Below are 27,278 nucleotides of genomic sequence, written 5' to 3'. Positions count from 1 at the left end.
GGATACCTGCTGGACGGACCTCGTATACAGCACTTACTGTATGCCCAGTGCTGCTGAAAGCCATTTCAGATACATTAACTCAGTTAATCCTCACCAACTACCCTATAAGGTAGCTATGTATTACCCTATCTTCAGAGATGAAGAAACTGACACATGACTGGCAAGGAGAAGCTGATATTTAGATTCAGATAGTCTAGCTCTAGAGAGCCTGTACTTTTAGCCACGGCACCATAGTGCTTCTTGAAAAATACACCCTATCCCCCACAGCATCCATACCACTTATCAAAAAGAATGTTGGGTCATGTGCTCACCACTGAATCAATCAAGGGGCACTTTTCTTGCTAACTGAGCCATCTGTCCATTCCTGACAGGACCCCGTGACTGCTAGCAATTTCTCCCTAAAAAAAGACAGATGTACAAAACAACAAATGCCCATCACAGGTAGTATGGACTTAAGGAATAGCCCTGGGGACTGGAGCTACAGTTCTAGTTCTGCCTTTGTCTGTCATTAACCGCCACAAATTACCTATCGCTTCATGGTCAGCTCGGAGGTTCTGATTTCATCTACCTCCAAACATGGTAGTGAGTATAGGTGGAAAGATAAGATCTCTAAACAAACATCTAAATATATCTAACTACACAGATATATATATATATATATATATCACATTATTAAAATACTGTAGTAAAATTGAGATATGCCAAACTTGAGCAAATAATGGCAGAAGCTAATTTTTTAGTCAACACTATTTCTGAAAATTCCCTTAGAAATACTTTCCTTTTAAAAAATGTGAGATTAAATAAATGAGGTCTTATTTTTTAAAGTGGTCTTGCAGACATTACACATTATTAAATATTTCTTAGGAATAAACAAAGCACAATTTTAAGTTTATTGATTTTAGCAAAATAAAATGACATAAGTAGCTTCTTGAAAACTAACAAGTAATTTTTCTTGTTTCCTTGTCTCCAGAGCATTTGGCATTCTTTATCAACTGGTACATAAAGGAGTAGAAAAATAAAAGGTTGTCATACTGTCCTTTGTACTTCTCTTTTAATACGTCAGTATGGTAGTCTACCAGAAAGTAGTAAATGGCTTCAATTGTGGAAAGGAAGGTGTCTGGCTTTCCTTTCTGATGGCGCCAAAAGCAAGTTTTTCTTGTTTTCAACTCAACTTGTAACAACCCTGCCAAAAACAAATATGAAAAATATAAATATTTCTTAACCATGGGATATGATACAATTATTACAACCACATAACATGGATAAACTTTGGAGACAAAATGACGAGTTAAGAGTGAGAGTCCCAAGAAAACAACAGGTCAAAATAAAGCAAAACTAAGTAACATAAAGTTTATGAAAACAGATGCATATACAAAAATTTAATCTAAAAAGGCAAAAGAATGATAAGCATCATTCAGGAGAATAGTTAACTCTGCTGTGGGGAGGAGAGCAGCTCAGGGGAGGAGAACGCAGTTCCAAGTTATTAATACAGTTGGTGTTTGGGTTCTTAACTAGTCATTACATCGTTATGTGCTATGACTCAATGTCGTGTACATATATTCTCTCATATGTATCACAGTTTAGTTTAAAAAGTAACATTATAAAAACCCACCTTTGCCTATTTAATGGCAGAACTGGGGCTGGGAGGCAGGTCCCAGCCCTGTTCTCCCATTAGACTTAAAATACAAATCTAATCGTATCCATATTAGGCTTTACATTCTTGAATGATGCCACAGCACCCATGGGTAAAAGACCAAATTCCCAGACATGCCATTCAAAGGCATTCATAAACTGAATTTCTTTAGTCAGTTTTCCTGCCACTGTCATATGTGTATACATTCAACACCATGTTCAACTATTTCAGTCTCCTGGATGTAAAATGTTCACATACCCTTGTGCATATGCCCTTCTCTTTGCCACAAATGCCCCCCCACCCCTGCTCTCCTTTGTCCATCCAGATTCCAATAGAGACAGTGAATCCTCCCAGGAACTCCAGGAAAAAAGGGGGGTAATGCTACCACTGCACCCCAAACCTAGTGAATTTTATTGTCTGCTTATCTGTCTGCCTTCCATAATAGATTATGTGACAATGTCCATTGTCTTCTCAATATTTACTTTCTCTCTCATTAACAAATCCTGTTCAATATGTGTCAACCAAAAAAACAATTTCCCAACTTTTCTTTACAGCCAGGGTGGTCATGTGAACCAATTCTGCCCCAAAAAAGGAAAAATGCAATCTCCTAGGTGGAACTTTCAGGAAAGTTTTTTTTCCTTTTTTTAAATAAAAAAGTCAGACTCAGGGGCATACAGATACTGCCCTTTGTCTTGCCTGAATAAATACAGGATGCCTCTTACAAGCATGAGGATGAAAACGATAGAGGAAAACAGGATTCTGAGTTCTGAACTAGAGCACTGTGAAGTCCCCTTACATGCCAGCACACCCACCTCTGGACTTTTACATCTGCAATGCTTGAAGGTTCCAGCCAGGTTTCTGTCCCTGCAGTTGAATGCTACCCTAACTAATAGCCACTGCGTTTGATCACATGGCACAGATACCGCCTTACTCTCCTTTACATCCGTCAAGTCCAGGACACTGCCTGTCCAAGAGCAGGTGTTCAACAACCATTACCGAATGAATGGACAAATCACAAAAGCCTTTAGAGTATTTTGAAATGTGTCAATTTGAATAGTCTTGATTCAAAGATACACATAAGTTAAAACAATCAAAATCAAACCCTTTTTAACTGTTTGTGTTAATGTAGTTATAACCAAGCAGTAAAGGCAGACTTTGAAGTGCTCTCAGTAATTACTACCATTAAAATCTTAACACAGGCCAGGGGACCGCTTTGCAAAGCATATGACTGTCTAACCGCTCTGCTGCACACCTGAAACTAATACAAAATAATACCGAAGGTGGACTGTAACTGAAGGATAAAATTAAAAGAAAAAATCTTGACATAGGACTTTGACATCCTCAATGTAATTTGAAAAAATAACAAAGAGTAGCTTATAATAATACCAGTTTCTATAATACATCTAATATGCTATAAGACTGTAAATATAAAAACCAAGACAGTGCCTACCACCACTAATCTACCCTATTTTGAAGATGTTCTTGGAAGTACGTAGAACCTTTTAAACCAAATGAAATACAGACATGGGATTACATATAAAATTAATATTTATTTTTTAAAGTTTGACATATACATTTAAAAATTCTCTTGCTAGTATTTCTAGCAATCCATAAGTTTAAGATAAAATACACAAAAAATTTTAGCAGTAAAAGTTTGAAAGAAGCAACTAATTATATATGGCTTTTTCCCTCCAAAATTATTGCCCGAATTTCTTCAATTGGAAAGAGAGAACAAAAATCATACTGTTGTGAGGACTGAATGAGGTCGTACGTGACAAGCACTCGCGGACACTCCACGTACAGCTTCGGAAATGCTTTTAATGTGAACAAATCTGTCAAAATGAAGGGATGCAGCTGGCTAATTTTTAAAACAAATTATGACATAATTTGTTTCAATAATTTGGCCTCCCTCCCCAACAAAAAGAAAACCATCATTCCTGCCACTCCCCCCATGCTTCCTATGGCGAATCTTCAAGAATGTTATGTCACTCTTCACTAGTAGGTTTACGCTGTATGATTAAACTAGACGTTCGACCTTTGGATGTTCTATTTTGACAGTAGTAAAACATTCAGAGCTATTCTTCTGTGAAGTCTGGCAAAATGGTATGTTTTTACTTTGTTAAGGGGGATCTTAACCTCAGCATTCATAGAAAGATAACAGAAACATAATTTTTAATACATTACATTTGAGGGTTTAAACTGAGGTTTAGAGTTGTTCAGCTTAGTCCCACCAGACAGTAAAATGTTTTAAAAGGCGATGATTTATAACAAACATGGCTGTTTCTTGTGGAAATAAGTTGGCTTATCAGGAAACTGGCAATTCGCACATACAGAAGTTACAAATGTGCACAGAGCCCCAAGTTCTCCCTGTGGTGAAAGTAAGACATACAGAAGACCGACTCTAGAAATCTGTTTATTTTGTCATTTTGATGGAACTGAGAAATCCCTTTTAAAAATTTAATGTAGCACAAAATTGAAATATGTGATACTTTCTCTGTGATCTGGAAAAGAAGAACAAAATTCCCTTTGTACAAATCCAATTTTAAGCCTTAAGCACAAATGTGGACACTCTGAAACAGATTTTGAATTGTAGCTCAATAATTCCTTATATAGTTTTTCTGAAGTGTTTTTACTTATGTTCTTTCACTGGATCCTTCCAATTACCATATAAAGAAAAATGGCTCAGAAACATCTTCAAACTGGGGAAGAGTCGCTGCTCAAACCATTCAAGGTAATGCGGTAGGCAGTACTGTGAAGAGCAGGGTTTTAGGGTTCCGTTTCTCTACTGAACAGCAGCAACAAGATTCTTCCAGGTCTTATGCTTTACAGTGTCTGTCTGTCTGTCTGTCTCCCTCCCTCCCTACTGTGTGTGTGTGAGATACACACACACACAGTTTCTTTCACTGTCTCTATTTCTCCGCCTATCTTCCTCACGCACACACACTCAAGCACACACAGTTGGGACACAGAACAATCTTACTAACACCTATGTTGCTCTCACAGGCACAAAGTATATCAATTAAGCTAATTAAATTCGCTACTGCACTCACTTTAGTTTGGTGCTAATTAACACAAGTAGGACTTCAAAGAGTATCATCAATTTCTCTTCTAAATTACATACGCTTTTAGCAATAGCTGAGGTTGAAACTGTTTTGGCAACTAGGTAGCTCTCTTGCCTTGTAAGTATGCATGATACACGAATAAAGCCATCAAAAAGCTGGAAATAAAACTAAAGCTTTTAGAAAAACTGAGAAAGCCTGAAGGACAGAGAAAGGTACAAGGGAGCATGAAAATTAATATGAGCTCTTGTTCTTCATAGCATACTCGTGTAGTACTTGGGCCAATAAAGCAACTCTTTTAAAACATTGTTATTCGGAACTAAGCTTTTCACTTTAAGAGAAAAAGATATAAACATAAAACAAAAGAGAGAAGCTCTCTGTAATGTTGAAGCTGAACTGAAACTATCCATTGTGGTATCTTTCTCGGCTCTACTGAGGCAACGACCTCCAAATAGTAATACATTTACCAGACCTTGGTTTCCAGTGTCATTCCCCATGAACAAGAACCACGGCTCCTTTGAATGATTGATTCTAGGTCTGGGGCAAGAAAAAAGTGCTGTACCAGAAAGACTAATGAGGCCATGACACAAAGGACTTGAAGGGCTCCCCCTGGCAAAATTTGAGACAATTCGAGCATCTAAAAGAATATAATCATGATAGATTATAATATATTGAGTTAAAAAGATGTCAGACCACAGTGATCTCATATATGGTAGGGGCAGGAGAGGACAGAAGAAGAGGGGGAAAAGCACAGCCCCTTCTTTACATAAGAATGCCAGCTAACAAATGGAGAAGAAACAGTAAAATTAAAATTTCATCATTGTGCAATTCTCAATACAATTAATGATTGAGAAAAGAGTCACCAGTGAATACTAAAACCACTGAGTGAAAAGCAGTCAGACAGTCCACAGTCTCAAAGCGTCACCCCACTGCTGATTACTACTAATTTCAAAGAAGAAATAAATCCTTGTGATGGAGAGATCTGGCAATCACCTTTAACTAAGTACTGAAAGTTATCACCAATAATGGAACAACTTGCTTTATATGCCTCCTGTGAATAGGGTAATCATACAATTTATCAGCGAATCAACTTCTTTTCTGAGAGTAAGAAGAAATGCTTTTAATAATCATACCAAAGCAATATATATAAACTGCAATTCTCGTGGACAACCCTGGATTTAACCTTATCTATAGGTATCCTTGAAAAAATATTTAAACCTGATTTAATGATAATGAGCGTTCAGACCATTGACCTGTCCGCTTCATATGTCTAAGTCATGAAAAACAAAAACGGAACTGTTCCACATGAAAAGAGACATAAGCAAATGGAATGTGAGTTCACATACTACATCAGAGAAGAAAGAGATATAAGAGATATTTTGGGGTCAATTAGGGAAATGTGAATTTGGATTGCATCTTAGACATTAGAGAACTTTTGTTAATTTTCTTAAAGTGACAGTGGTATTACGATCATGCAATTACTCCTGAAGGATGCACACTGAGGTGTTTAAGGGTGAAGAGTTGTACTGCCTGCATCTTCCTTCAAAAGGTTCAACCAGGAAGTATATATCTAACTATATACACAGACATATAATTAAGAAAGAGAAATAAAGCAAACAAGGTAAGATATATAGGTAGTTAATGCAATTCTTCTAGGGTGTCTGTAAGTTTGAAGTTTCATCAGATAAAAGTTGGAGGAAGAAGCAATACAAAAGTATTTTTTCCCGTACCTTGAAGTCTCTCATCAGAGAGTATTTTGTTTGTTTGGTTCCAGGTGCTATCTATAAATATAATTTTTTTCAGTGTTGTCTCTTTGTACTCGCCATCATTCAAATCCTGTTCTTCAGTTTTCTTGCGTTTAACAGATGGCTTGTCAGGGTCATCATTTTTGCCTCTCACATTATTTTGAACCCGTTTTTGCAAATGAAAAGAAATATCTTTTACTGAGACTGACTTAGGTCCAGGAAAAACAAGCGCAACCTAAAACAAGGAAACTTAAGTTAACAGTGTGCGATTATGATCTTCAGAGTGAATAAACTCTGACTTAAAAATTTAACAGAAAAAACATACTGGATATCTAAGAAACAAGCACTAGGTCTTACTACATGTGCTTCCTTAATATGTATGGTAGAGTTTGGGGTCCTTCCTAAATAATTCATAATCATAATATACTACCTAAAAGTTTTACTTCAAAATTAGTTATTTACCTATTGATAGAAGTCAAGTTAATTGTATCTTGAAACAAAAAACTAAACTGATAATATTTTATAAGATCAAAGGCAAAGTGTGTGCTACTTTGTAAAAGACCCACTAAAAAGTACTCAGTAATTACATGCCATTTCCCTATACAACACACAAAGACAAAACAAATAAATGGCACATGGCAGTGCTGGCGAGGAAACTGGTGCACTGGGCCTCTCCCGCCAGCACTCCTGGTGGGCTTAGATCGCGCAACCCCTCCTGAAAGCAGTTTGGCAACCTAAGAGGCTTGAAATGTTTATGCCCTTTGGTCAAATAATTTCACTTATGGGCATTTACCTTAATAAAATAATCCTAAATACCCATATACTCAGCACACCTATAATATCTGTTAAAGTATATTTATTACAATGAAAAATTAAAACTGGAAAATCTAACTTTCAAGGAATAATTCTTTAAATTATAGTGTTTTCTTTTCTGCAGCATTTTACTGAGATATTATACACTACAGCCTCCACTGTCTGAACAGCTCCTGTCACGAGGCAGGCACCCAGCAAATATCAGTGAAATGAATAAGTGTTGGTAGAAGTATGAGTATTTTATCCCTCATATTTTCCCTATTTCCAAAATTTTCTCTCATGAGCCTCATTTTAATATGAAAAATAAACATTATAAAAGTAAAATAAAAACTCTTGCATTTATAAACTTCAAAGTTATACAAGTTGCTTAAACATTCACAATACGTGCCAATTTTCCCCCATACCCAATTAGCAAAGTCCAGGGTTTCTTAATTTTCTTGGATTATAGGCATATCACCTCTCTTTATAGAACCTAGCACTGTGTCCTATTTAATTAGCATAAATGACACCTAGCTGACCAGGGAAGCAAATGAAAATATATTCCTAAATCCAAAACTCAGATGTTATTTACAAACACAACTTTCCATATAAGTGCAATAAAAAACACACTTATAATAAAGGAAAAGCCAAGTTCTTTCTAGAACAAATCAGTCTACTAATTTTTAACTTTGTTCCTCATTACCCACACCAACAAATGATCCCCAAGAGACCTAAAAGGGTTTACAAGCGTCTTTAAGAAGTGCCCAATGCCCACCTTTCTGAGATCTACTGCAACATTACTTTTCCACAAGGCCAGTAATATTTCACCAATGTGAATTTCAACTATGTGAAAGTCAATTAAGAATCTAGAAATGAGCAAGGAAGACCTCTGAGCAGACCAAGGAAATGTTACAAAGGCCATATACTAAAGCTCTTAATTCAGGGAGAATTCCTGAAAATCCTTTTTAGACTTCTCTTCTTTTGGAGAAATTCCAATGTTTGTAACCTGGTTTCTCAGTTCACATCAAAGTAGACCATCTACTGTAGTGCAGTGTAGGCATGAAAATGAAGAGGGAAGAAAGTAAAAGCAGACATAATATTGGTAAAGTGTAAAAACTTGAAGAAATAATGGAGAAAAATAATAAAAAGTGGAAACACTCAAAAAAGCCTAACAATCTAGGATCTTCTGATCTTTTCAGACGCCAGTGAAGTGTATGTTGGTTAGTGTTTTATAAGGATAACCCTAGGTCATTAAGAAAAATATTAAATTGTGTTCAAGTAAGTTCAGAAAGGTACTGGAGTTTTTCAAATTCATTTTTAGAGTCAATGAACGGTCGTAAAAAATAAGCTGCCTACTTCATGGTCCTTTTCTTCATATTCCGGAATGCAAGGGTACGTGTAAATAGTGACATAGTCAGGGGCTAGGAGTTTTGCATGTATAGCAGTACTTTTGCCATCTGTTTCATTTGGATGTTTAATGATGTCAATCTTCAGTGGAAGCTAAAATTAGAAAAAAAAATACGAGTGAACAAAACGAATACAAAAATTTTAATTTTTATGTTAATAAAAATGGTCTTTAAAGCTTAAATAGCAAGCTCACACTACATCTCTGTAAATATACAGGGCCTGGCACAAATAACACCCCCTTTTTTTAGTTACAAAATCTCTTACTACAAAATCATAAACATGTAATTCTGCAACCTAACAATATCACACTCAAGCACACCATATGACATTTTAAGGGAAAAGTTCAAATTAAAACTATAAATTATTACACCCGTATTATTACCCTACCAACCACACTCAAGCAGGCATTGCTTCCACCGGACCCTGTACTTACGGTTTGAAGACATACTTTTCTACAACAGGATATTAAGAATGATAGGAGTCAAAGCAAACCCAAATTTCTTCCTTGATATTGTTAATCATGTAATAGAATGACTTTTTTAACTCATTTAACATAGAATCTGCTCTTAAAACAAAGCTCCAATATCATTTTCATTTATGTTACATAGCACTTGAGTCCAAATCCTTGCATTTCAGTATCAGGGCCAAGAACAGATACTGAATTATTTTTTATAATTCCTATAAACTTCAGATTTGTTCATTTTATGATATAGAAAAGGAAATAAAAGCTTTGTCAAAGTTCAGATCTAAAGTTCACGTTAAAATTTTGTTCCTCATACATTTTTGATATCAAAGGTTTTACCCTTAGTTGTGAACACCTTCATTCTCAGACATGTCCCTTAACAGCACAAATGAAATAATTATCAACAGAAAAATCCAGTAAAAGAATACATCTTGGAGGTGCACTCTATGTGTTAAAAAAAAAAAAAAAAACGCTCTTCAAAATCATTTTGCCTATTTCCTTTAAAGCTTAATTATTTACTATGGATTATGTCCTTTCTCTATGTAAAAATAATAATATCTTGCATTTCTTGAGTTCCATTTTAAAGTATTTATAAGCTAAGCAATCAATTCAAAAAGATTTTTTAAATCTGTCTTTAAATCACTACAGTTTATACCACAGCCCGATGAGTAGGTCTTAGTCTTCTCAGTTTTAGTTTAGTTCCGTTCTGGTCACTGACAGGTGCTCCCTGTTTGTGTATAGGATGGAGGCAAGCCCATTCTACAAAAGCCTACACAAAAATGAACCTACCTACTTCCTTTGGGATATGTTTTCTCAAAGAGCAGTTCAAGGACCTGGGGTAGTTTTTCAAAGTCCTTTAGGGAGTCTACAAACTTGTCTCTTGTAGTGTTCATGTTTATATCACATTTTTTCTATGTTGTAAATGATTTATAATCACTAGTTTTTAAAAAACTAATTGGTTTCACTAAAAACCATCCCATTCATCCCATACCTAAGTGTTTTGGCATGTGCATCTCTTTTTCCAGGGACAAGAAAAAGAAATGGATTTACCAGTCTGTAGGATTAAATTTCTATTAATCCTAATCCATTTTCATAATGATGTTATTTATCAAGTTTATCAATTACAGTACAACAGGCAAATATGAGATGTCTTTTTAAAATCTATTTTCCTGCCCTGGCTGGTTTAGCTCAGTGGGAGTGCCAGCCTGCAAATCAAAAAATCGCTGGTTCGATTCCCAGTCAGGGCACATACCTGGGTTTCGGGCCAGGTCCCCAGTATGGGGCACGCCAGAGGCAACCACACATTGATGTTTCTCTCCCTCTCTTTCTCCCTTCCTTCCCCTCTCTAAAAATAAATAAATAAAATCTTAAAAAAATAAAATTAAATCTATTTTCCTACTTTCAAAGAATTAAATTTCTTACCAACCTTCACAAGTGGCATCTGTTCCATAGGTACATTTTCAACGGGGACGTAACATGTATAGCAGTAGAACATTCTTGAACCACCACACTTAAGACATTTTGATCGTCCACTTTGTTGAGCTTTTTGAAGAACTTCTTGAGATGCTAGGCATAAGTTTTGAAGAGGATCTTCTGCAGCTATGGAAGTAGTTTGTGATTGTTGTATTTCCACAAGTTTTGAATTATTTTCTTCCCTTTCTTTCAGAAATATAGGTTGATTGAGAGACATTTTTCATTCAAACCAAAGTTTAACATCTATTTCTAAAGCACATTATCATAGGTACACTGAAAAATAGCAGGGGGGCAAAACAAAACCCAAACATTTTACTTACTGTCCCCACAAAGAAAATTTCTCAATTTAATTCACAATTGTGTGCTGTTTTAGTGTTTATTAACAAAGATTAACAATTTTTTAAAAATCACTAAATTAGTGTACTTTAAAATACAGAATTAAAATGCAATAAACTCAAAACAATAAATTACCCTTTGGAGCCACTCCACCCCAAAAAGATAAAAAGGGGTATTCTTCGAAAAATTACTTCAAATATAAGGTTTAGGTACCAACAATCCATTTTTCAGTGACTCTTTTTGTTCTAAAGACAGCAATTTTATATTAGGAATGCAATGGTTTAATGTTCCTACCAGCCGGGCAAGGAATGTCGTCAACCCTATAGGCTCTTTGAATTGATGTTCCATGACAACTAATCTCAACCAGAAGTCTAATAGAAATGCGGGCTTCCAACGTAATCAATAAAATTTAGTTGTTTATATTCTAAAAGATATATTCCTCTCCACCTTAAGTTAAAACACACATAAAATATAACCAGACATCCATTAAAACGTGAGATGCAGCTACTACCGATTATAATTTGTAAGATATCCCAAAAGGTAAATATACGCCCTGAAAAATAAAATAAATTAAAAAAAAAATAAATTTGTGATCTTACAAATTTAAAGTTTTATAGAGTAACATTAATGTGCACTCACTCTAAGAATTCCTAGTGCTTTTTTTTTTAAACACCATTCAGATTCTTAGTTCTAGAGATAAAATTTAAAAAAACTTTCCCCCTTAAATAGTCCCCTTCAATGAAGGATGATGGCTGCCAAAACTGTTTTCAAATACTCTGTAAGCACAGTATCTTTCAGGTGGAAAAGAGATTGGGGCCCTTTTGATTTGATATGCATTCCAAAGCGGTAAAATGACTCTCCTACCACAAACCCTTATGGTGTTTAATTAGGAGGCTCCCGGGCACTTGGGGTACAAACGCTGACGGGAGAAACACTGAGGACAACAGGAAGTTTTCTGTGCTCTCCCACATTGGAAAATGATCAAAAAGTCCAACAGAACTTAATATACAAGATAACATACTAACAAGAAGTTAGTGACACTAATTTCATTACTTATCAGGAGATTTTTATAGATTGTAAATCCCAGGGAGCTTGAGACCCAAAAAGGAAATGCAACGAAAAACAAATGATGGTCCTTAAAGAAAAAGTTAAATATACTTGCCAAATTTATGCAAGGGGAAAATGAAAATACTGATAAATATTTCTGATGTGTACTGATTAGGTACAGATTTACATTTTTTTTCAGAGAAAGTGATATTTTAGAATGCCAGTCCAATCACTTTTTACTGTCTCACAAATGGAAAACATCACCTACTTCCAACCCCCACCCCAAATCACCTACCTAAAAATGGCTTCTATCTTCGTGAATATGTCCTCAATGACTAGGATAGTGCCAGATATTAAGCTGTCACCTGTTCTTGAGTCTCAGATCCTTTTAAAATCACATGGAGAATCTTGGATCGTATCTGTAGGAAATGCATATACAGACAATAGCTTGCTCATAATTTCTGGTGGTTTGCAGATCTCTCAGGTCCATCTACAGATCCCTGTAAAGAAATCCTGACTAAAATCAGAAAGCATTCTAAGAACAGGAGGCAGCCTTACAAGGCTGGGGGTGATCCTATTAGTTCCCAGATACTGGAGTTGCAAATCAATTGGCCAACAAAAGGTCAACTGTCATAGCAACAGAGGTCTCATCACTGCACTTAGGAAGCTAATTAAGTTTCATCTAAATTCTCTACATTTGGGTTTGTTCTGGTGCTGCCTGAGGTCCTTACAAAGAAACATTTTTAGGCTGTAAGTCTTGCGTTACCTCAATCATGGGGCTTATCCTAAAAAAAGAAACTGGATTGGACAAATTCAACCTGACTCAATGTCGCTGGGTATTCAATGGAAAATTACTGATACATTTTTCTAGGGCTCCCAAAATGCACTGTCCTGAGATGTCTCAGAAATATCCCCTGTACTTGGGCTTCCATCTATATAACTAAGTGAATACCAGTGAAACCTTATACAGATATTGTTCCCCTACAAAATCAAACAACATAAATACCTGTGAGACAGTGAAAGGGACATGTTTATGCCCCTCCCCTGTGTCACCTACATATGCTCACTTATGGCTGATGTGGCCACACAGAATAAGAGGCAGCTACCTCCCAAGGTCTCTGAAACCATATGATCAGGGCATATGTTCTGACCTAACCAACACCTGCCTCAAATGTGTACAAATCATGTGTAGCAAACGCAATGACTCAAAACCTTAAAACATACTTGTTAATATCAACTACATGCAGAGAAATACAAACGGAGTCGTGGGAGTTACTTAGAAAACATGAAAAGACTTTACTCCTAAGGAACTGATACATCCATCATTCTGCAACCTAGGCTGAAACCAAATCCTCCTTCTACCCTTCCCCCCACAAAACTAATTACTCACCAAGTTGCGTCAATTCTACCTTGCCCATAATCTTCTACTTTTAGTGTAAAGGCAGGACTTTAGATGGTCTATAGCAATCTCTTACATTCCTTTACCTCTGTGCATTTATCATTGCTTCCACATACTTAGCATGGAAAAATGTACCTTAACTTGGAGTCACCTTTGAGTGAAGCTATCGGTCCTGGCAGACGGTCAACTCCGAAAGAGCAGAACTTTTTACTTATCTCACCTATCCCTGTGTCTAATGCAGCAGGAGGAAGTCAACAAATACTTAATTAAATCAAAACCATTCTGAAAAAAGCAGCAGCATATAGTGTGCATCTTGCTACTGAAGTACCTGGCAAACTAATTTTACCCGCCAACTGCAGCCTGGCATAGAAAGCAGCCTAGAAGACCTTTTTTTTGCAAAAGAATACTAATGGAAAAGGCTCCTAGCTACAAACAAGTAAGTTAACTCACCTCCTAACAGAACATTCTATGAGACTCCCCTATCCTGGATTGTAGTTTTTGATGAAACCCACTTCAAATGTTTCTTTCCTGGAGTATTTTTAAGAACCTGGTCCCATACCGTATACAGACCCCACATGCATTTATAAAAAAATCCAAGGTATCACCTTTTTCATACAGGACCCACGGCCCCTCCCAGACCACCCACCATTTGGTAGGCACTGTCCTGCCTCGGTTGTACACGGTACACTGGGGCTCAGGCAAAACTAATCCTTAAATGTGGTTTTAAATAGAGATTTTATCATCCAACTCCATGCATGGACTTGGCACCTTGAAGTGTTAATATATTTCCTTGCTTGTCCTACATTTCCCCCAAATAACTTAGGACATAAGAAACAGATTCCTTTGCTTATTATGTAACCATCGTCTTAATATTTTAAATATTACAATGCATAGCATACTGTGGCCGTGCTAAGCTCCTCCTTCAGTGATAATCAATCCCACGCAAACCACTGCAAACACTAAAAACACAAAGAATAGGTACGATTCCTAGGGGACTAACTTTGCCAGGACAGGCTTTCTTTGAGTCGTTAAGCACCGAAAATAATTGTTAGGGGAAAATTTTTTTTTGAGGAAAACTCGGGAAGCCTTTTCCCAAAGGGCCCGCAAGATTAAAAAAAAAAAAAAAAAAATCAAGCGCCGCGCAGGGACACCCAGAACGACCTCTGTTAGGGCCGGGCCGCGGAGCGTCCACTCCCCGCAGTCGCGCGGCTCCGGCCGAGTCACCAAGTCCCCAGGGAGGCGCGGACACCGGCACGAGAGATCAGAGTGGGACTCAGACCTGCACAGCTCGCGGGTCCTCGCACAGATCCACGCGTCTTCCGCTCCGCCCGAGCCCGCGGCGCGCGCCCGGCAGAGCTCGCGCGGGAACGCGGCGGAGCGCCTTCCGGGGGAGCTCGGAGGGAGGAGCCCGGCCGTTGCCAAAGCCGTTGCTCGGGCCCGGCGCGGCGCTGCTCCTCGGCTGAGGTAAACGGCGTGGCGGCCGGCGGGGCGGGGTGAAACGGGAAGTCCCGCCTCGCCCCCTCCAGCCGCGGGCGGGGTCCCCTTCTGCGGAGAGACGGGTCCGGACCCGCGGCACGTGGTGTCCGCCGGCCTCGCGCTGAGGTCCCCGCTGAGACTGGCCAGGACCCCCTAAGTGGTACCCGGTCTCGAAATACACGCTCACGGTGGTTGTAGTGAGTAGTGAAGATGCCGACCCTACAGAACGCTTTTCCATCCAAAAGAATTCGTTGTTGTTTATGGCTCTGTCATGATAAGAACGGTCTTTGTATTTTAACGATTTGGTGTTCTTAAAAACTACACACGCACCCAGAGTTGGGAGTACTTTGTGCACTTTTCCAGTTTAAAATTAAGCATAATATGTGGATAGATCATTAAACAATTTTTTTGCCCCAATCCAAATACAGTGCAAACCGAAGGAGTGCGCGATGACAACTGAGCGTTGTCGTGCAAGGGCCATATCTCGAGTAACGTATTTATTGAGCTCTACGAATTCAGGAAGTGAGTGATAAAGGACAGAACCTTGACTTGGAGGGGATAACCATCAAGTTCAGCGTGAGTAATGCACCAAATAGACATATCAGAGTAGACTAGCCAACGAAGGCTTATTGGTTGGACTTGAGTAAGGCCTTCAAGAATGATTACAGTCTAGAGTAGTGTTTTTCTAGGGATTGTGTGGGACCTTTGACAGAGGTCTCATTTGTAAGCAAGGAAATATATTTCGCCAAAACTACACTTAAAAAAAAAATGAAATAGTATAGTGTGGAAATATCAGCGAATGGCACTTGGTGAAGTTAAGTGTTGCTTTATAGAGCTTTAAATTTTATATATATAATTTGTATATACTGTTTATATATGTGTACGTACACATACACACACTAGATCATGTTTATAAAATTTATTTATTTTGTATTTCTCTTTAAAACATTTGAAAGCCACTGCTTTAGGGGGAAAGATGAACTTTCTGGGTAAAAGAACTAGCAATGACAGTCTCCAAACTAAGAATAAATAACTCACATCCTTTTCTTTTTTAACTACTTTAGTTCAAGTGCACAGATTACAAAACAAATGATATGATTTATTAATTGCAGTAACTATTGCCATGTAATAAATTAGTCCAAAATATGTGGACTAAAAAAAAACAACTTTTTTATGGTCATGAATTGTGTGTTCAATAGGGCACAGAGGGACAGCTTTTTCTAATTACTCAGCTGGGAAGATGATGAATGATAGCAGAGCTCCTAAGTGGCCTCTGCATGGAGTCTGGGCTTCCTCTCAGCATGGCAGCAGCATGATGAGATTTCTTAGCTTAGGCTCAGTGCTCTGAAGTCAAATCTTGCAATGGACAAGGCAGAATCTCCATGTCCTTTTCTGACCTAGCCTCTAAAGGTAACATAGTATCCCTTCTCAACATTTTTTTTTAGGTTTGATGGGTTTCATTCATATGAAGATTTTTAAAAAGACTATTTATTTATTTTTAGATAGAGGAGAAGGGAGGGAGAGAAACATCAATGTGCAATTGCCTCTCATAGGCCCCTGCTGGGGACCTGGCCCACAGCCCAGGCATGTGCCCTGATTATTTGGTTCGCAGGCCAGCACTCAATACCCTGAACTACACTAGCCAGGGCCAGAAAGATGTTTCTGAGCTCAGAACAAACTCACTAGTGAGTAACATTTTTAAAGTGCCATACTGATCTGTAAGCATTAACCTTTGTTTAGAATGAAAGATAATTATACCAGCACTTCAGAACAGAACTATGAAAGCCCCAAAGTGAACCACATACATAATCTTTTAAAAATATACCTTATCGATTATGCTATTACAGTTGTCCCAATTTTCCCCCTTTGCACCCCTCTGCCTAGTACCCCCATTCCCTCCAGCAATCCCCGTTTATGTCCATGGGGCATGCATATAAGTCCTTTGGCTTCTTCATTTCCTATACTATTCTTAATGTCCCTCTGTCTATTTTGTACCTACCATTTATGCTTCTTAATGCCTGCACCTTTACCCCTTTTCTCCCTCCTCCCCCTCCCAGCTGATAACCCTCCAAATGATCTCCATATGTATGATTCTGTTTCTGTTCTGGTTGTTTGCTTAGTTCGGTTTTTTAGATTTACTTGTTGATAGTTGTGAATTTGTTGCCATTTTAATGTTCATAGTTTTTATTTTTTGAAAAAGTCCCTTTAAGATTTTATATAGTAATGGCTTGGTGATGATGAACTCCTTTAGCTTTACCTTGTCTTGGAAGCCCTTTATCTGTCCTTCCACTCTAAATGATAGCTTTGCTGGATAGAGTAATCTAAGTTTTAGGTCCTTACTTTTCATCACTTTGAATGTAATGGGGTGCTGAGCTGGAAGTCCCCCAAATGGAGAAAAACCCCATAGCTATCACTTGGGGGATGAGGAAAGTGGAGCAGGGCCATTGAGAGCTACTTTCTGTATCTGAAGAACTTGGCCAGTGTTTTAACAATGTTAAAAGCTGTGGAGCCGGGGAGATGGGCATGACTCTAACCCCTGGATGCAATGTAGCCTGAGGGGCTTACTGTGCCTCCAAGAGATCTTCAGCAACACGGGGGCCATACTTGCCTGGACTAACAATGGCAGCTGAGAAAGTCAGAAGAAACCAGACTACTCACAGGTATAACCCAGTGTGGGAGGAGTCGGAAATGGGATTATGGAGGAAGATCAGAGGAAGAGCTGGGATTTAAACCCCAGTGTGGCAGCCATACTAAGGCTTTTTACCATTTGGTTTGGGAGCAAACAGAGGGGCTCTCTTGACCACCCAGCTTCTAAAAATGCAGAAAAGCAGGATGTAGCAGCCGTGTGGGGATCTTGACCATGTAGCTGGGGAAGGAGAAGCCTCTTGACCATGTAGCAGTAGTACGAGTTTTTGGCCATGTGGTCCAAAAGAATGCAGAAGGATTCCCTCGCCCACCGTGAGGATGTGGTTTTGCGTTTCTAAGAACAGGAGCCTAGCCAAGCTACAGACTTCTATTCTCTTTTCCTGAGATGCAGTAGCCATGACTGGCCTGGTTTGGCTAGGGGAGGTAGGACTGGTGGGGGGGGGATGTATGGGCATTTTAAAGGGACTTTGGGATTTAACAATGACATTCCACCATTACTCTAAACCTGTATAACTTTTGAATAAATAGTTTCTTTCCTTTTTACCAAACTCTGGCATTGAGAGCCACAGTTACTAATTGGCAGCCAGCATAAAGAACCCTAGGGGTAGGGGTATTTTCTGTAACATGAATTCTGTAACAAGAAGTTTTCTGTAACTTCTTGCCAGTCCCTTCTTGCCTGCAAAGTTTCTTTTGAGAAATCACCTGACAGTCTTATGGGAACTCCTTTGTAGGTAACGCTCTGCTTTTCTCTTGCTGCTTTTGAGATTCTCTCTTTATCTTTAATCTTTGCCATTTTAATTATGATGTGTCTTGGTGTGGTCCTCTTCGGGTCCAACTTGTTTGGGGCTCTGTTCTTCCTGATCTTGTATGTCTATTTCCATCACCAAATGGGAAGTTTTCTTTCACTATTTTTTTCAAATAAGTTTTCAATTTCTTGATCTTCCTCTTCTCCTTCTGGCATCCCTGTGATTCAAATGTTGGTACATTTGGAGATGTCCCAAAGACCCCTTATATTATCCTCATTTTTTAAAATTCTTTTTTCTTCTTGCTATTCTGGTTGAATGCTTATTTCTTCCTTATTTTCCAAATCATTGATTTGATTCATCCTCTCTACCACTGTTGGTTACCTGTAGATTTTTCTTTATTTCACTTAGTGTAACTTCATTTCTTCCTGGGTCTTTTTATTTTGCCGTACACAGTGAGTTCTTTGATCATCCTGATCACCAGTGTTTTGAACTTTGCACCTGATAGGTTGCATATCTCCATTTCATTTAGTTCTTTTTCTGGGGTTTTATTCTGTTGTTTCATTTGGGCCATATTTCATTGTATCCTCAATTTGACAGCCTCCCTGTGTTTGTGTATGTGTACTAGGTAGAGCTGCTTTGACTCCCTGTCTTAGTAGAAAAGTCTACTTAGTAGAATGAGTTGCTCCCTGGCCTGTTGTGGAAAAGGCACCTGTAAATTGTGTGGGACAGAACCTTAGGTAATTGCCAGGGCAGGGAAACCTGCTTTACTGCTTTGTGGTTCTGTGTGGGGGGAGGGCTCAGAGCAGCAGACAGTGCCGCTGCCTGGCTTCTGGAGGTTTGCCTGGTACTCACCTTGTGTGATTGGAACCCTTCTAGCTGTTGCCCTGGTGCTGAATCCAAGTGGTGGTGGGTCTGCCTACATTTTAAGTCTGAGCAGGCCCTGTAAGCAGAGTCCCCTGAAAATCCAGCAGTGTCTTCTACCACCCCAGCACCCACTGGTTTTTATAGCCAGAAGTTACGGGGATTTATCTTCCTGGTGCTGGAACCCTGGGCTGTGAGGTCTGTCCTGGGGCTGGGTTTGCTCACTCCCAAGGCATCCCTCCTGATTTTTATCCACCACACGTGAATGTGGGACAGCAGGTTCTGCCACCTCTCTGCGTCACATCACGTCTCTGCACCTCACTGCCCATCTCTGTCTGTGTCTCCACCTCTCCTACCCATCTGGATGAATGTGGCCTCTTTAAATCTTTGGTTGTGGAACTTCCATACAGCTCAATTTCTGATGGTTCTGGCTGTTATTTGTTTTGAGGTCTAGTAGTGATTCTTTCTGTGATTGCACAAGGAGCCAAAGCATGTTTACCTACACCTCCATCTTGACTGGAAGTCAACATTCTTTAGGTTAAGAGTCACAAGTCCTGTACAGATTTTAGGAGAAGGGACATAGGTGCTGCATCTCAAAGACTGTCAAAGAATTTGTGGCCATGTATTTTTTTTAAACAGACAGTGCATGCAGTCACAGAAAGCCCCCAAATTTCAGTGGTTTTATACAATAAACTTTTATTTCTCACAAGAAATCCATTATGGATGTTTTTAGTCAAATGAAATGGTAAACTCAAGAATGTAGGTTTCTTTTTATTTTTTAGTGGTTCCTCTGTCTCCTAGGACTTGGTGTCCACAGTTTATCTGACAAGAAAGGAAGCATGCTGAGTCACACAAGAAGTTTTTAGAGATCAGCCCTAAAAATGGCATACCATGTTTTGCTGTGTATAATGTATACTTTTTTTCCCCAAATCTTTAAAAAATAAGGATGCACATTATACATGGGTAGTACTAATTCCGTACTTATATAAATGGTTTTAGCCCTGGCTGGTGTGGCTCAGTGGATTGAGTGCTGGCCTGTGAAACCAAAGGGGCACCGGTTCATTTCGCAGTCTAGGGCATATGCCTGGGTTGCAGGCCAGCTCCCCACTAGGGAGCGCACAAGAGGCAACCACACATTGATGTTTCTCTCTTTCTCCCTTCCCCTCTCTAAAAATAAATAAAATCTTTTAAAAATGTTTTTAATTCTTTTATTTATGCTTGTGCATTAGAAATGTAACTCTAGAAAGCAATAACAATATCCATATGAAAAATAATACCCCGGAATATAATAATTGGTTTGTTTCTAAATATAAATAAGTAAAAAAATTGAACTAAAAAATTAAAACAAAAGACTTTTTTCCTGAAAGTTTGGTGGGTGCACACTATATACAGGAGTGCATTATACATGGCAAACTATGATATACCAACTTTCCCATATTTCATTGGCCAGAATTTAGTCCCAAGGTATCCACTTTAACTGCAAGGGAGCCTGGGAAGTGTAAAGAAGCAAACACATATTGGTGAGCGTTAATAGTTTGCCACATTCTAGGCTTTTAACCAAAATGTTGTGGTCTCTAAACTCTATATTCTCAATTCTCTCAAATGGAAAATTCTTTCAAATCTTTTAAACATTTCTCCTGTTATTTATTCCATATTTCAAAATATAGTTATACTTCAATTTCTTGATTTTTCAATCTCAGACATTATTCACTGACTTTGTCCTATGGAAGTCAATGATAAAGGTCTTTTTTAACACCATCCCTAAGTGTGCACACATTTCTTCTCTCCCTACCTCCACACTCTTTATCTCCTCATTTCTCAGTATAGTAATATCACAGTTTAAATCTACATTTATAAATATCAGTCAGCCCTGATCACATTAACTTTTAATACAACCTTCTACTTGCCTTTGGCTTAATAAATCCCATATTTATATGTAATTATTTGTGATCTGTCCTCAAACATTCTACCAAAGTGATAAAACATCACAGTCAAACACATTAAGATGATTATTTTAATGATTATTTAAATTTCTAGATGATTTTTTTTTCATACTTCCAGATAGTCCTTCTAGGGCATTACAAACTCTAGTTCATTCAGTACTGGTTGGTTTTACAATCCAATACCACTCTCCTGTGTTGGATCTCTTGTTTCCTTTTTCTTTGTTTAATTCTTTGTTTTTATGAAACATATCCTCCAGTACCTTCCTGAGAAAAGGTCAGTGGGAGTGGTAGACAGCATAATGACCACCCCCAAAGATGTCCACATCCTAATCTCCAAGTCCTATAAATGTGTTTTCTTCTAGGGCAAAAGGAACCTTGCACATGCAATTAAATTAAGGATCTAGAGTTGGGTAAATTACCCTGAAATATCTGGGTGGGCCAAGCATAATCACAAACATCCTTATAAGAGGAAGACAAGAGGACAGAGAGGGGAGAGGATGCTACTTTGCTGGCTTTGAGGTTGGAGGAAGGGGCTAAGGAGTAAAGGAATGTAGGTGACTCTTACAAGGTAGAAAAGGCAAGGAAACAGATTCTCCCCTATAACCTCCAGATGGAGCATAGCCTTGCAGACCCATTTAAGACCTCCCAACTTCTGGAACTATGAGATAATAAACCTGTGTTGTTTTAAGCAACTAAATTTGTAGTAATTTGTTACATCAGCAGTATGAAACTAATACAAGGAGAAATGATTTTTTGACTACCTTTCAGATTTGAAAAATACCACAGACTCAACTGATCATCTGCCTATATTTAAAGTTCTAGGTTGAAATCATTTTCTTGGAATAATCCTGTAAATTCTTATCTTTTGTCTTCTGATTCTTTTCTTTAACTTTTTAATTCTAGTTTCCAGAAATTTTCTTCAGCACCCTCTCACCCGTGCCACACAAACATTTTGTTGAGTATTTAATTTATAATGTTATATTTGTACTTTACTTTTTAAAAATTCTGTATTTGCTCTTTTGGTTTCAGGGATGTGTTACCTTACATCTCTAAGAATCTGAAAGACACATTTTATAGGTTTCCTTCTGTTTCTATTATCTGTATCCTCTCAGATTCCATTTTCAGTTATTTGTTTGGACTTACATATTTTTTATTTTTATCTTTTTTAAAATTTTATAGTTATTCCTTAAATATCTAGTAATCTTTGGATTTCTATTCATATTGAGAATAAGAATTAAAATGGTGACCGATAGAAGGAGACTTGACTTGGGTTGGTGAACACCCAATACAGTATTCAGATGATGTATTATAGAATTCTACACCTGAATCCTATATAATTTTATTAACCAATGTCTCACCAATAAATTCAATAAAAAAGGAAAAGAAAAGAAATAGTGATAGAAAGCTCAGTGTGTCTGACCAGGGACTGTCAAGCAAATAGCTTCATAATAGGATCAGATTTTACATTGCAAGATTCTCAAACTTCTACAGAATAAAAGGCACTAATGAAGATAACAGCAAAAATCAATGAAATTGAAAACAAATGTGCACTGGAGAAAAGCAACAAGGCCAAAATTCCTTCTTTGAAAAGATTAATGAAATTGATAACCGTTGGATAGACTGACCAAGAAAAAAAGAGAAAACTCAAAGTACAAATATTAGGACTCAGAAAGAAAATATCCTGCAGGTAGATAGCAAAAACAACAAGAGAATATTAAGAACAAATATTTATGTCAAGTATTTGACATATTTTATTTTCCTTGCAAAATCCAATTTACCAAAAGTGACGTAAGGGGATACAGACTATCTGAATGATCCTATATTAATTGTGAGAAATTGCAGTAGTCTGCTCTGCTGCTGTGATAGACTGCCACGGACTGAGTGGCTTAAACAACAGAAATTTATTTCCTACAGTTGTGGAGCCAGAAGTCCAGGATCAAGTGCCATCAGGGTTGGTTCCTGGTGAGGCCTCTCTTCCTGGCTTTTAGCTGCCTGCCTTCTCACTGTGTTCTCACATGGCTTTTGTGCATTCAGGGAGAGAAAGATCTATCTGGTGTCTCTTCCTCTTCTTTTAAGGGCAACACTTCTATAGGATTAGGGCCACTCTTTTTTTTATTGTTCAAGTACCGTTGTCTCCATTTCCTCCCCATCAATCTCCCCCACCCTAGCCATCCCCACCTCCCACTCTCAATCCTACCCTCCCTTGGTTTTGTCCATGTGTCCTTTTACATGTTCCTGACAACCCTTCCTCCTTTTCCCCCCATAATTCCCTCCCACCTCCCCCTCCCCTCTGGTTACTGTCAATTTGTTCTTAATTTCAATGTCTCTGGTTATATTTTGCTTGCTTGTTTGTTTTGTTGATTAGGTTCCACTTAAAGGTGAGATCATATGGTACTTGTCTTTCTCTGACTGGCTTATTTCACTTAGCATAATGATCTCCAGATCCATCCATACTGTTGCAAAGGGCAGGAGCTCCTTCTTTCTCTCTGCTGGGTAGTATTCTACTGTGTAAATGTACCATAGTTTTTTGATCCACTCATTTGCGGACAGGCACTTGGGTTGCATCCAGCACTTGGCTATTGTAAATTGTGTTGCTATGAACATTGGGGTGCATAGGTTCTTTAAGGACAGGGCCACTCTTATGACCTCATTTAACCTTAATATCCTTCCCCAAAGGCCCCATGTCAAAATATGCTCACATTGGGGGACTTCAACATAGGAATTGGGTGGGGAAGGAACACAGTTAAGATTATAACAGGATTCTCAATTTAAAACTCCTGATAATTTCAGATTTAGGTAGCATCACCAGCAAGGTCTAGCAAACATTTAAAAAATGGTATTGTTCCATCAGATTTCCAAATTCCTTCAGAGAAAAAACCAGAAACATTACATAACCCATTTTCTTTTTTTGAGGTCAGAATAAACTTCATTCCAAATCTTAACAAGAATATTATAATAAAGAAAATTTCAGGCCAGTAGTTCTCATAAACAATTTGGCATAGCTTCACTGTGGTACATGTTTCGTGTTCCATTACTTAAAAAAGTTGTGTGTTTGGCCCTGGCTGGTGTGGCTCTGTTGGTTGGAGTGTCATCCCACTAAACTGAAAGGTCACAGGTTCTATTCCCCATCAGGGCACATGCCTAAGTTGTGGGTTTTGTCCCCAGTTGGGGCACGTGCAAGAGGCAACCAGTCACTGTTTCTCTCTCACATGGATGTTTCTCTCCCTCTGTCTCTCCCTCCTTTCACCTCTCTAAAGTCAGTAAGTATATCCTAGGGTGTAGATTAAGAAAAAAAGATTGCGTGTTCTGCAGTTGGGAGGTATGTTCTATAATGTCAAAGTTGCTTGATAATGTTCAAATCTTTCATCTCCTTACAGATTTGTATATGTACCTGATTTATCAATTATTCAGAGATGCGTTAAGATCTACAAATGTAATTGTGGTTTTACCAATATTCCCTTTAAGTTTTATTGATTTCTGCTACATTTATTTTGAAGCTCTTTTATTAGACGCAAACACATTTAGCACTGGTATTTCTTCTTAATGAAGTGACCTTTTATCAATGGGAAATAACCGTAATTATGTCTGATAATACTCTTTATGTTGAAATCTATTTTGTATGATATTAATATAGACACACCAGTTTTCTTATGATTATTGTTTGCATGGTTCTAAAATTTTCATTAGTTTCTTTTTAGAATTTCTATTTCTCTTGAAATACCCCATTTTTTTCATGCACTATAATCCAATGTATATTGTAAAACCTTTACCATATTTATAGTATTTATTTTAAAGTCCTTATCTGCTAATTACAATAACTGTATTCTCAATGAACTGGTTTGTATTAAGTGTTTTCTCTTGATTTGGGGTCTATCTTCCTTCTTCTTTGCATGTCTTGTAATTGTTTTATTGTGTACTAGACATTATGCGGAAGAATGTGGAGGCTGAAGTTTAATTTAGTTCTGAGAGAGTGCAAGCCCTTTTCTCTCCTTGGCAGTGAGAGGCTGATCTTTTGAAATCTCCCAGACTTGAGCTGTACTTTCACCATGGCGGTGGCTTTCATTAGATTGAGTTCACCTGTGATTAATCCAGCCTCCAACCTCCCTCTCCATAGCCACCTCTTATATCTTGTCAGTATTTCTTTGTAACAGGTTTGGACTGACATTTTAAATACGTTTGGTTCACTTTTGGAGTCAACTCTCTCAAGGCCTTGGAACCCAAGTACACCAATTACAGTAAGAATGCACTGGCTCTTGCATTGCTGTTTTTTCTTTTTTTGTTTTTTTGACAAAATTCAGAAGTGAGATGTAGGGGTAATTTTTTTTTTCATTTGGGTGTCTTTCAGACTCCAGCTCACGTTGATGCCTAAGGCCCCGCTGATTTCATCTCTGCAGAGTTACTGAATCAGGTAGGCCAACTCATCCCTCAAAGCATGCACATACACCTCACGGCTGGGTAAGGAAGCTGACACAGCTCACTTACAAAGCTTCCCACCTCTGCAGTTGCACAGGGGCTGGCACAGGGGCCTCGAGATTAGAAGGCCCTATTTGGTTTAATGGCCTGATGTTACCATCTTAACTTTTCATTTTCATTTTTATTTTAGAGAGAGGGGAAGGGAGGGAGAAAGAGAGGGAGAGAAACATCAATGTGTGGTTGCCTCTCACACACCCACTACTGGGGACCTGGCCCACAACCCAGGCATGTGCCCTGACTGGGAATTGAACCAGGGACCTTTTGGTTCACAGGCTGGCACTCAATCCACTGAGCCACACCAGCCAGGGCTTAAATTCCTACTTTTTGAATAAGGGATTCTGCACTATCACTAATTATATAATTGTTCCTGCTTACTGGCATCCTGCACTTTTCACTAATGCCATAGAAAGGTAACATTTTTATTTGTTCCAGGTTTTTTTCTTGTTACCATGGAAGCATAAGTGTTTTGTATCCCTCTATATCCTAACAAGAGCCTCACTTCCTTTTAACTAAGAACTTTGGAATTTTATATTGAAATTAGCTGGAACTTTCCTACACAAGTCTCATTTCCTTAATTCATTTTCTAAATCCCTTTAATTGAAATGTATTATTTTTAGTGCTCTGTACTAGAAGTGATTGGTACTAGAAAGATACCATGGCACACTGCAAGAAAAAAAGTTAACATTTAAATGATTGTAATTTGGCTTCTTTATATTTTGTGCATTTCAAAATGTACTGATAGCTTCTTTCTAGCCAAACTGCTATAATCGCTATCCCTGAAGATATCATGTACATTGTTTTCTCTGTATGCATATTATGCGCCCTCGCTCTTATTTCCTACCCTTCTCAATCTGACTAAGCCTACGTTCCCATAAAATTTTTCCGACAGCTCTGTGCATCTTCTTTTTAATGATGTCATATATATCCTTTACTTTTATTGTCGTATTATCTGTTATATATTTACTTATACTCATCCTGTATTTTAAACAATGTTAAAAGAATAAAATATTATCTTCAACTTCAAATGTGTAGTTATTTTTACAAAACATGGCCCTGTGATTTTGCGCTCTTGATCATTTTATCTATTGATGTGAAATATGTGTTTTAGTAAATTAAAATATAATGCAGTTTTTTTAGATAGACCATTAGGGTATTATAACAAGATATTCTGAATTTCTCTTATTTTTGTCTTCTCACTGGTTTTTCATTCTCTGGAATTTTTTTTCCTTATGTAAAAGGATTTTAAAATTCCGAAGTATTTCTCTGACATCCATCTACTCATTTAGTTTTAATTAATGTGCACTGAAAGTACTCGTTATGCATTGACCACACGCCAGGCTCTGTGTGAAATTTTGACAGTTCAGCAGTGATTACACCATAGTTGCTATCCTTGTAAGGATTACAAATCTGCTGTTTCCATAGAAGATCTTTTTGGGGGCCATGTTAGGCTTCCTAGAAAAAGTGACTCTTAATTTGATGTTGAAATAAGAGTTAAATAGGCCAAGAATGGGTTGGAGGGAGAGGCTTTGGACAGGGAGACTTCTAAGCAGCAGGGAGAATGTATACACAGTCTCTAAGGCAAGGAAGAGCAAGATCTGGTCTTGATTAAAATTAATTTTTTGCATGAAAGAATACATGTTTAGCTTATAAAGAATCTATTAATAAAAAAATAGGATTATTATTTATCACATTGAAACATCCAAATATGTAAAGTATTTTTGCCATGTCACTAGTGTCACTTTTAAATACGTCATCAGCAAGAGGAGCATGTTATTATAT

The 27,278-nt window shown here is 37.9% G+C and overlaps 2 protein-coding genes across 6 annotated transcripts in view; one reads left to right on the top strand and one right to left on the bottom strand.

Annotated features, from left to right (window-relative positions):
* Window positions 1–810: 810 nt before the first annotated feature.
* DTWD1 (DTW domain containing 1) lies at window positions 811–14,768 on the bottom strand. 5 transcript variants are annotated; one of them, XM_053928824.2, is made up of 7 exons: window positions 14,634–14,768; window positions 12,251–12,455; window positions 10,526–10,845; window positions 10,352–10,444; window positions 8,586–8,729; window positions 6,423–6,672; window positions 811–1,183 (listed from the first exon to the last, which is right to left on the bottom strand). In XM_053928824.2, the coding sequence occupies exons 3-7, from the start codon at window positions 10,787–10,789 to the stop codon at window positions 936–938; spliced, it is 999 nt and encodes a 332-aa protein (XP_053784799.1). In that variant the 5' UTR covers window positions 10,790–10,845; window positions 12,251–12,455; window positions 14,634–14,768; the 3' UTR covers window positions 811–935. The 5 variants fall into 5 exon arrangements, with proteins under 5 accessions (XP_053784799.1, XP_053784800.1, XP_053784801.1 ...); XM_053928825.2 differs by having other exon boundaries at window positions 12,251–12,374; XM_053928826.2 differs by having other exon boundaries at window positions 14,516–14,754.
* Window positions 14,769–25,168: 10,400 nt separating this feature from the next.
* The window catches only part of FAM227B (family with sequence similarity 227 member B), a 220,170-nt gene continuing 218,060 nt past the window's right edge, over window positions 25,169–27,278 (top strand). The window contains exons 1-2 of the mRNA XM_053928968.2: window positions 25,169–25,261; window positions 25,372–25,434. The gene's annotated coding sequence lies outside the window, so the exon portion shown is untranslated. The remainder of the gene's footprint in view (window positions 25,262–25,371; window positions 25,435–27,278) is intronic.

This window comes from Desmodus rotundus, chromosome 7 (assembly GCF_022682495.2).
Source record: "Desmodus rotundus isolate HL8 chromosome 7, HLdesRot8A.1, whole genome shotgun sequence".
Classification (NCBI taxonomy): domain Eukaryota; kingdom Metazoa; phylum Chordata; class Mammalia; order Chiroptera; family Phyllostomidae; genus Desmodus; species Desmodus rotundus.
Note: the sequence above shows the minus strand (reverse complement) of the source record. Positions and strands in the feature narration are given on the sequence as shown.

What these genes read in the sequence shown, in the direction of transcription:
- DTWD1 (XM_053928824.2), bottom strand. Translation starts at nt 10,789, where the DNA reads ATGTCTCTCAATCAACCTATATTTCTGAAAGAAAGGGAAGAAAATAAT. An exon ending in GGACCTGGCCCGAAACCCAG is followed by an intron (nt 8,730 to 10,351) that starts GTATGTGCCCTG and finishes TTCTAATTTTAG; the next exon opens with CTTCCACTGAAGATTGACAT. An exon ending in CTCTGATGAGAGACTTCAAG is followed by an intron (nt 1,184 to 6,422) that starts GTACGGGAAAAA and finishes TGTTTTTGGCAG; the next exon opens with GGTTGTTACAAGTTGAGTTG.